Raw genomic sequence first — 11,241 nt, forward strand, 5'->3', positions numbered from 1 at the left:
TGAGCATATTACACAATTATTTAACATTAGAAACTTAATGCACAATTATAATTATATTGAAAAATAAATAATTATATTTTTAATGTCATGAATAAATATAAAAACTCAAATTTTATGGATCATTTATAAAAATGACATTATACACAATTAATCAATTAAGTTAAACGATGAAATATAATAAGATGATAATACAATAAATTAACTCTATAATGTATGTGATTTATTTAAAATAAAAGGAATATAATTACCTACGCAATATTAAAATATAATGTTACTATAGCAATATTAAAATACTAATAATATGAATCATAACATATTGTTTGTAGTTATTTTAGAGTCAAATAATAATATTTATTTTTATACTAATCTTATTTTAGAATCAAATAATAATGAAATTATAAATTTATTGATGATTTTTTTTATTAATAGGATACTACAGAGTCAAATAATAATATTTATTTTTATACTAATCTTATTTTAGAATAAAATAATAATGAAATTATAAATTTACTGTTGATTTTTCTGATTAATAGGATACTACTAATTATATCATGTTATGTATGTGTAAAAAACAATGTTGGGAAAGTCGAGCAAGATGTTAAACCAGAAGAAGTCTCATATTAAGTTTATCCGATTTAAACAGTTAAACCGTATGGTCTGACCATATAATTTTATATATAATTAATATTTTTTAACAATATGAATGCACTAGTAACATATATGGTTTTAACCATACGAATGCACGAGCAACATACATATTCTTAATCATAAATGCAAATGTAATATGTGTTCTTAATCATGCGGCAAAAAAATACTATCCCGTGCAAATACACGGGTAACTTACTAGTTTCACCTAAAACATTGAAATCTTTAGGATGTTGAACTTTTAAGAAAATTAATTAGAGAATGTGTGGTTAAAGAGAAAATACTCTTATTTGTGACTTTATTGTTTATACACTATCATTATAAGTTTATTATACGGCTAGATTAGTTTTATTTAAGAATTAATGCTAGTTAACATATGGATAATGAATAATGTATTTGATATATTAATAATATAAAAGTAAAATTCTTGGATGTATGTGAATAAACTATTATATCTATTTTTAATAAGGATGATTAGTCATTTCTATTTCTATTGAAACCATTGCATACAATTGCTTAAATGATATTTACTTTTTTTGCAATTTTTTTGTACATTAAATGTAGCAATATCAATATATGGAAAACCAGTAATTTAAATTTTGGTAATGTCAATTAATAAAAGATAATAAAAGGAATATAAATTTAGGGTGAAGATAAATAAAATTAAAACCGGAAAAAAGTAGCTTGGTTTCCTTATATTATAATATTTGTAATCAAGTTGAAATCAGAGAATTTAAAGACTTATATAGTTATATTTCATTAAAAAATTAATATCACTTTCAAATTAAAAAAAAACAAACTGCTACAAAATTTATTGACTATTTGAATTTCGATATTAATTTTAATTGAACTAAGAATCCTACCTTAATAAAAGTATACTATGTTATATTTTTTTCTTCCCATTATATTATTATTTATTTATCTTTTAGCTAATATTTATTTCTCATTAATACGTCTTCATTAATTTATTGCTTTATACATGAATACAAATAGAGATGTAATAAGTTCTGATTAAAATATAATACTATAAAAACTAATGATATACTTGGTAGTATAAAAACAATAGTCTAAGATCAAAATCCTATTTCGAAATGAGTAATATCTTCTATCTCAAAGTTTATACCATTCTATATACATGTTTCTCATTGGTTAGAAAAATAAAACAAAAATGAAATATATATTAACTTTATATTTTCTAACCAATGATAAAAAATATTACATGAAATGGTATATATATTGGGACAGAAGATATACTCCTATTTCCAAAAGACACAGTATGATAAAAGTCAAACTAAATTTCTAGTGACCCAGTAAGAATATTATTTAATAATGTTATATATATATATATATTTATATTTGTTTTCCTATATAAACTTTAAGATTTTTGAATAATAATTTTTATTTTTAACAATAATATGAGAGCTTCAATTTCAAAAATGTGGTGAAAAAATGTAAACTAAAAAAATCAATTTGAAGTTCTAAAAGAAACAGGGTAAAAACTAATTCTTCATTTTTATTTATTTAATTACAATAATAACCAAACCAAACCCAAAGCTTTTGTTTGGAAAAAAAAATATTCAAATAAATAAGGTAAAACCTTTTCACATTATTTTTATCTATTTTTTATGTACTTGTCTCCATGGTGAAGATGATAACCCATTGCATAAGTAGTGAATAATCTTCCAAAATCATAGCATTCCTTGCCCCGCCAACTCTTCTTCCTTTACCAACTATATAAAGCTCTCATAACACATCACCCTTCTACTCACATCCAACACAAATCCTTCTCATCCAAACCAACCCTGGTGAGTTTGCTTCCCTCTCTCTCCCTTGCACTATTTTTCTTTCTTGTTCTTTTTATTCCATCACAAAATATTATACTTATTATATGGTGCATTAGGGACATATACACAATAGTGTGACAACACTGAAGACATAATATTGTGGTTTTGGTAATCGTGGCACCTGTATTACACTACAATTTTAATATAACAATATTGAATCACAATAATATGACCATATCAGACGATAAAACAACCACATTTTGGCTGTACCAAACAGCATCAAACCACTTCAAAATTAAAAATAATTTTTTAATGACAAAAACATCATATCAATAGCAATCCACATCTAGATCATGACCTAGTCACAATTTAAAACTTCTAGTATCTAATTAATCAAATTAACTATGCAGGAATTAGAAGCAGCACAAGTGACCAGATGGGAAGGCTATGTGGACTGGAGGAACAAGCCTGCTCTCAGAACCCGACATGGTGGCATGCTTGCAGCCTCCTTTGTTCTGGGTCAGTCCCAAATTTCTTTTCTTTTGTTTCAAAAGTTTTCATTCTTAAAACAATCATATATTCTATATCATATTATCTTTGTTCATCATCATTTTGGTATTTCATTTACATCACTCTTTTTCGAGGCTGTGTTTCCGTGCAGTGGTTGAGGTATTAGAGAATCTTGCATTTTTGGCCAATGCCAGTAATCTGGTGTTGTACCTGAGAGAATACATGCACATGTCTCCTTCAAAATCTGCAAACAATGTCACAAATTTCATGGGAACATGTTTCCTCCTTGCTCTTCTTGGTGGTTTCTTATCTGATGCTGTATTTACCACTTATTACGTCTACCTCATGAGTGCAGTTGTTGAGTTTCTGGTAAGTACTAAGTTTCTATTCATCACATTAATATGCTCACTTGTCTTTGTGTCTCAACGTAGTCATTAACAAAAAGAAATTAAGTAATATATCACCCTATTAGGAATGTAACATGGTCAGATAGTACTGTTTGGAGGAAGCAGATTTTTTTCCATACAATATATATTGTGGTTTCATATTGTGAAGAATTATAAAGAAATAATATGTATAAATGGTAGTTACTAGTTAGGACTAGCAATGTAACTAACTAAACTCCTCATTCCTCAAAAACTCATACTTGTTATCTATTTGGATAATTTTGTTTGTTGAACCAAATAAGAAGGTAAGGTTATTAAATAAATAAGTGAAATTTGTTTCAAATATAGTTTGATTCGTTAGATTTATGAGCTAGTTTGATTATATATATACACATGAAATTACGAGAGTGACTCAAGTAAGAATAATTCTTATATAAAAATCATGAGAACACTAAATGAGGTTCATACAATCATAAACAAGTGATTAAAATTAAAAATTAGTCAATAATCACATGACACTTAAGAAAGAAAGTCAATTATATTTTCTTTTAAATCTTCACAATTCAAATAAGATATAATGATATATATTAATTGTTCTCATTTCTCATATTAAAAATTGTTCTCACTTGAGTCACTTTCTATACATACATGTGCGAATAGATATTCTTTAATACATTAACTTTAATTGACAACTATACTTATTATTAAAATTCACAAATTTTATCTACAAGTATATGTATAACACAATAACACTATATAACTCTTTAAATTTATGTTGTTGAATGACATAAATTTGAGTTGTCGTTAGAAAGTTTGTGAACTTCAATTGAGTTTAAAAAATAGTTTGACAATGAACTCGGTTGGAAACTCAACTCAAACCAATTCTTAACGAGTCGTGCTAACTTCAGACAACTTCAATTTGACCCATTTTCTTCCCAATAGAGAATATTTAATTTAATACATAAAGGGACCAACATATTATATATTTATATTTATGCAATGATATGCAACTTATTTAATTTCCTATAGTTAAAAGGAACTAGTATTATTAAATTTGGATCGACCATTGACTCAATCAAGATATTTGGTTAATAGATCGCTTGTAAGACTAGTGGATTATAGATAGAACTAAATGATTTAGTTAATATCAAACAAAACTGATAAGTTCATAATATAACATTATTTAAGAATTTATTATTCCAAATATAAAATTTTAACATAACAAAAGTATCTATACATTAAATAATATAACTCTTACACTTTATTACAACAAAACCATAAAAATAAAATTTAAGTTAATTATAGAAAAAATGTTTTGTTGAAACACAAAATAAAAAATAACGATTATAATTACAATATAATAAATATAGTTACAAATAAGTTGAAAAATCAGATTTCTCCCTCTTAAAAAAGTAATGTTTTGACATTTTCTTAAAAATTAATGAATCAGTTAAGACATTGATCAAACTAATCTAACTTGTCAAATCACCAGTTTTATGTTCAAAATGTGTGAATCCATCTGGTTTATACAAGTTTGGTGTATAATTGGTCAAAAGAGCAACTCAAGCCAGTGAGATGTCCTCTTCGTGATAAATTGGTCAAAAGAGCAACTCAAGCCAGTGAGATGTCCTCTTCGTGATAAATTGGTCAAAAGAGCAACTCAAGCCAGTGAGATGTCCTCTTCGTGATAAATTGGTCAAAAGAGCAACTCAAGCCAGTGAGATGTCCTCTTCGTGATAAACTGGTCAAATCAATTAATCTGGGCCAAGTTTAATAACAATTTAGGAAGGACTCCATGTATTAGTGTACAATCTTTTGTTAGTTTAGCTCTTCAAATCTAGACAAGGAACTATTATCTCAAATCTGGACATATTTTTGGGATAAGTAATCTTCATTCGTTATGAATAATGTATATGATTAGTTAAGCACCAAAAAAACACCCTTAATAGTTGACATACATTATAATATTATTAGAGTCAACTTCTACAAAAGTTTTTTAAATATTTTCTTCTATTTAAATTTATTCCCTTGAGTTGTGAAAGAAAGAGTTTCTTTTGAGTTAGTTTTTGGAGGGTAATGGTCAGAAAAGAAAGACTTGAGTTATGGAAGAGTCTCACTCTTACTATGCTTTGTTATATTGCACACAAATGTGACATGACTAAGGAACTTGGAAAATTTGACTGCAGGGGTTAATTGTACTAACTATACAAGCTCGCGTAGCTTCACTAAAGCCACCAGAATGTAACAAATTTACCACATGTGAGGAAGTTAATGGTGGAAAAGCAGCAATGTTGTTTACTGGCTTATACCTTGTGGCACTTGGAGTTGGAGGAATTAAGGGATCATTGCCAACACATGGTGGAGAGCAATTTGATGAAACTACAAGTACTGGAAGGAAACAAAGATCAACCTTTTTCAACTACTTTGTTTTCTGCCTATCATGTGGTGCTCTTATTGCTGTTACTTTTGTGGTGTGGATTGAAGATAACAAAGGATGGGAATGGGGTTTGGCAATAGCTACTATTAGTATATTTGTATCTATCCCAGTTTTCTTGGCAGGCTCTCCTACTTATAGGAATAAGGTTCCTTCAGGAAGTCCATTTGCAACCATTTTAAAGGTAAATTCTAGGGCCACCACCCCATCTTAGGTTGTTTTAAATTTTGCTATTCGTAGTTTCATACCATGAAATCTATCACTATTTTTACACTAGTTAACATTACACACATTTTGATTAACAATAGTAGTTAGCTAGAAGTTCTTACATTTTTAATGAATAATTTAGTGTCTAAGTCTCCCACTTAGTGAAAGTCTGGGAATGATAGATGTACACGATCTTGATATTGCCCTGCAAATGGAAAGGTTCTTTAATTCTTACATTTTTAGTGTGTAAAAAATAATGTTCTGAAATCGAGGTGTAAACATCATTTTTTATTCCTCTGCCATTTTATTAATCATCTTTGACTACTAACTCAATATCATATGGGTTCCTGGTGTAACATTGAGCAGGTTCTTGTGGCTGCTTCAATGAATAGTTGCAATGGCAGAAACTCTAGAAGTGATGATGTGAACCTTTTTAATCCACACTCGGGTAGGAAAGAATCAGAGGAAGAAAATGAAAGGGGAATTACCGAAACTGAAAAAACAACAAATACCCTCAAATTTCTAAATAATGCTATTGCAAAGGAGCCATTCCATTCATCACTAGAATGTACTGCACAACAAGTAGAAGATGTTAAGGTAGTATTGAAAGTACTACCAATATTTGCTTGCACCATTATACTAAATTGTTGCCTAGCTCAATTAGTCACATTCTCAGTTCAACAAGCTGCAACTATGAACACCAAACTTGGTTCCCTAAAGGTTCCACCAGCTTCCTTACCAATTTTTCCTGTGATCTTTATCATGATCCTAGCTCCTATTTATGACCACATTATCATACCCTATGCTCGAAAAGCGACAAAATCTGAGACGGGAATCACTCATCTCCAAAGGATAGGAATTGGATTACTACTCTCTATAGTTGCAATGGCAATAGCTGCAATTGTTGAGGTAAAAAGGAAAAGTGTGGCCATTCAATCAGGACTACTTGATGATGCAACAAAACCACTACCTATCACATTTTTTTGGATTGCATTTCAGTACTTATTCCTTGGTTCTGCTGATCTTTTCACCTTGGCTGGTTTGTTGGAATTTTTCTTCTCAGAAACACCAAGTAGGATGAGATCTTTAGCCACATCTCTTTCATGGGCCTCTTTAGCTTTAGGGTACTACCTAAGTTCAGTGGTTGTATCAATAGTGAACACTGCCACTAGTAGGTCCAACCATAGACCATGGTTATCTGGTGCCAACATTAACCATTATCACTTAGAGAGGTTCTACTGGTTCATGTGTGTGCTAAGTGGGTTGAACTTTCTACATTACCTATTTTGGGCTACTAAGTACAAATATAGAGGGACAGGTACTAACCATTGAAGCGAAGGGAAATATTTTTCAAATAACTTGTCATCTTATTTTTAAGATGCAATAGTATACATGTGTATGCGTGTATGTGACAGTGTAGATTAACATTTCCCTTTGCAATAATAGAATGGATATATCAGTTATTCAAATGTATAAACAATAATGAAATCTCTTTCATCAAAATTACCATTTATTCTCTAATTTTTTAACATATATATATATGATTAATAATTTGTATACATATATCATTTTATATGTCAAATATATATTCATAATAAGTAATATTGATAAACTTTATCTAAAGTGTGTATGCATTATATTTAATCGAATCCGATGTCGGTTTTGAGTTCAAAAGCTGACCCGATCGAAATTTAGAGTCAGGTTAGCTTCGAGTCTAGGAGTGAGTCCGGGTTCAAAATAATAACATAACCAACGTTTAGGATTGGGTAAGAGACAAGTCTTACCCTACCCGACCCATACTCACTCCTTACAACAACTCACACTTGTCGTTACAAACTTTGTACAACAACATATTGCTCCCAGTGATGTGATGAGATATTATTGGTTATACAAAAAAAAAACATTTTTTTCAAGAAATAATCTTAACCCTTAAAAAAACTTAATTACTTTTTTATCTCAAATTTTGCTCGTATGCAATGTTAATAATCCTCCAACATTTTTTAAATAATTTTGGTCCTTCGACTCTTTCAACTCTGCACCATCAATACCTTTTTAAAGACAAAATTTGATCTAACAAATATACTCTGTGTGGCTATCAGTCCACATAGTTACATCACAATCTTATGCTAAATTATCAAAATCACTAACATCCCATAACTATAAAAAGGAAAGTTAGGTAACAAAGCCAAAATTACAATTTTTTTTTAAAAAAATTGTTAAAATTTCAGGTGAAGAAAGATTCGGTTGCTTAAAGTTGCAAGAGAATGAGATCGATAAAACACACTTCGATCGAATCGTAACTTCTACTTTGGATCTCACACTCTCTTCGTCCCAATCACTATTCATCACAAGTAACTAACCTTCAAATCAATTCGATTTTCGTTTTCCTTATTTCAATTCTACTCGCACATTTTCTCACTCTCAATTTCTGTATCAACATTTATTTTAACTAAAATCTGATACATTTCAGTGTTACAAATTGATGATTATGATGTGATTTGCGATAACATGTGAGGTAGTTAAATTTTGCAGGCAATTTGGCACAATGAATTTCTTGATGCGGTCTACTGCCAGTGTTTATTCGGAACGATCGTCGATTCCGGAGCCTCGCGTAGAAACACATCGTAGGTCCATGACTGTGTCTTGTTTAGAGACTGTTATGATGTCTGAGGATCCATTTGATAGCAGCACCACTGGTTTTGATTCGGCAAATGAGTTGCCAGCTGTTTTGAATAAGCACTTGGATGTTTCTGATGAAGAAGGATGCATTGCAATTCCTTACAGTATGTGTTCATTTTCATTATAAATTGACAAAAATGTTTTGAAATTTGGAAGTTTATTCCTTTACATTTATTTGGTTATTTATGTTTAAACCTTTTGAGTGGAGAGGTAGAAACTATTGTCGTGATTGATAGCATAAAATAGGAGATATGTAGCATGGGTGCTTCAAACATGTGGGTAAGTCCGGGTTCTTGGGTACTTCTTTCGTGTGGATTGTTTTAAAACTATCATTTTGGGCTAGAAGCTTAGGTTTTTTCCCCTTTTGTTCTTCTTAGTCACACAATAACAGTGAATCTGAGTCACGTAATTACTCTCATCCTCACATTTCAACTGGTTTTAAGTTTCAACCTCATATCTCAAGTCTCTCGCATCCTCTGCTTGTGTTGACATCAATCATATGCACCTTTCTTATATAACTTATTTATTTGTTTTAAAATTTATATTGATGTACTCATACCTTAGATTTTTCAAAAATGCTGTATCTCTTTCCTTTAGCGGTACCCTACTTATATTCATGCAACATAGAATAGGAAGAACAGGTGTTCAATGGCATAAATGTGAGCTTACTACATGTATGTAAATGTTAGGTTAAATTAACATTTTGATTTCTATAGCTTCGCTTAATTTTAAATCTATGTAGTTTAGAAGTTTTTAATTATCCTTATCCTGGATTTTTTTAAATAGCTCCTAATGCTTAAATCATTTTTACTTAAATCCCAAAAAAATTATAATTTTTTTAATTAAATCCTTAAAACTTGTAGTAGCAGAACCTATTTAATTTTTTTCAAGTATAGGGACTTAACTAAAAACTTTTAAGTATAGGGACTTATTTGAAAATTTAGTAAAACTGTAGGGACCAAACAATTAATTAAACCTAAATTGTAAATTGCAATGTAGTGGTTGTAACTTGTAAGTGCTCTAGAGAGGACATTGTCACCGTTTTCTTCTGCTCATCAATGTTAAATAGTCTGCTGCATAACTTCTAGGTTGGTTCTTAAATCACTAGCCTGTTCTAGGTGAAATTCATTTACATTTTTATGTTCTGGAAGATTATAAACTTTACGAAATGCACTTTTTTCATGTGTGATGTTGAGCATACAGTAAAAGAAACACTTTACATGGTTCCCCTCTTTTGCGTGCATGTCCACAGTACCAATACAAGCACTAGATTATAGAAGTATATCTAGACAGGGTGGCTGCTGAGGTTTTCACTAGTAATCATTAGGGAAAGTAGTATTAAGTCAATTGTGTTTTGTAGGTCTGGAGTCATTTTTAATTTTGTTAGGTATATGCTTAACACATGAGAAAACTATAATCATAGCTCTATGGTTTTTGTAAGTATTTTGTTGAATGGTAGGAGTAAAGCCCAACAATTCTTTTATGTCATTCCTCTTATATGTGATGTTATGGGTGAGATTACTACGAATATGTAATATGCTACGTCTAATTCCCAATTTTATTTTTGTAGAGGAACTTCCTGAAAACTGGAATAAAATGCCAGATATGCAGTCCCTGTGCTCTCTTGATCGTTCCTTTCTTTTTCCTGGTAATATATTGCTTCCTTCTTTATATATATGAATTTCAGTTTTGGCATATGTGATTTGGTCAGCTGGCTTCCACAAAAAGTTGAGCAGACCTAATTTATACCTGTAATTCAGGTGAACAAGTTCATATCTTGGCATGCTTGTCTGCATGTAAGCAGGATACAGAGACTATTACCCCGTTTAAAGTTGCTGCAGTAATGAGTAAGGATGGCACAGGTCACAGCCCTGAGGATGAAAGTGGAAACATTGAAAACAGAAATAACTCAGTGTCTGGAGAAGGAGAATTGAGTACCAATGGTGAAGAACAGACTGAAGATGTATCTCACGGTGAATCCCTTCTTAAGATGGAGGCTCACGAAACACAAACTGCATTATTGTTGCAAAAGTTCGAGAGTTCTCACTTCTTTGTGAGGATTTCTGAGTCCAATGAGCCCCTTTGGTCCAAAAAAGGCTCCCCGGAAGCCTTTTCTTCAACAATCAAAGTTAAAGATAATTCATTGTCTTCTACTTGTGCGTTTATTGATAGAGGAAATTTTGATGCAACTATTTCTGGTGGAGCAGCGAGAAATTCTGCCAAGTATTGTGCTCTACCTAATGGAGACATAGTGGTATGTGCCATAAAACTTTGGAAATTATAATAATCATGCATTTAGTTTATATAAAGTTGGTAAGGATCGACTAGGATGTTTTGTTTATGTTTTTTAAGTCAACCGTAAGTTCTCCCCTTCTTCCCCTCTGCTCACCTAAATTTTCCCATTCTTCAACATGTACACCAACATGCTTGTTTTGTTGTAGTTTCAGTTTACAATCATTTGTACTCTTGAGATAGGATCTATGGTGAATTTGTGAAACAAAAAAGGGTGGCCCAGTGCACAAGGCTCCAACTTAATGGGGTCTGGGGTGGATAGATGAATTTGTGAAACACAATCAGTTTTTATTATATCCCCCCC

The 11,241-nt window shown here is 30.6% G+C and overlaps 2 protein-coding genes across 5 annotated transcripts in view; both read left to right on the forward strand.

The window, feature by feature from the left end:
• LOC109356279 (protein NRT1/ PTR FAMILY 4.6-like) overlaps nt 1-7,315 on the forward strand; it is a 12,390-nt gene extending 5,075 nt beyond the window's left edge. The window contains exons 3-7 of the mRNA XM_019599604.1: nt 2,340-2,450; nt 2,840-2,948; nt 3,091-3,308; nt 5,512-5,943; nt 6,333-7,315. Coding sequence (XP_019455149.1) covers nt 2,340-2,450; nt 2,840-2,948; nt 3,091-3,308; nt 5,512-5,943; nt 6,333-7,298 — 1,836 coding nt within the window. The 3' untranslated portion in view covers nt 7,299-7,315. The remainder of the gene's footprint in view (nt 1-2,339; nt 2,451-2,839; nt 2,949-3,090; nt 3,309-5,511; nt 5,944-6,332) is intronic.
• Nucleotides 8,170-11,241, forward strand: part of LOC109356657 — a 13,476-nt gene continuing 10,404 nt past the window's right edge. Inside the window, exons 1-4 of one of the 4 annotated variants that reach the window (XM_019600092.1) lie at nt 8,170-8,317; nt 8,499-8,749; nt 10,216-10,293; nt 10,406-10,899. In XM_019600092.1, the coding sequence (XP_019455637.1) occupies nt 8,512-8,749; nt 10,216-10,293; nt 10,406-10,899 (810 nt within the window). In that variant the 5' untranslated portion in view covers nt 8,170-8,317; nt 8,499-8,511. Of the gene's footprint in view, nt 8,318-8,485; nt 8,750-8,888; nt 8,925-10,215; nt 10,294-10,405; nt 10,900-11,241 lie in introns of those variants that run through there. The other 3 variants (XM_019600093.1, XM_019600094.1, XM_019600095.1) reach the window with 3 other exon arrangements.

The sequence above is a fragment of the Lupinus angustifolius genome, chromosome LG09 (assembly GCF_001865875.1).
Source record: "Lupinus angustifolius cultivar Tanjil chromosome LG09, LupAngTanjil_v1.0, whole genome shotgun sequence".
NCBI lineage: Eukaryota > Viridiplantae > Streptophyta > Magnoliopsida > Fabales > Fabaceae > Lupinus > Lupinus angustifolius.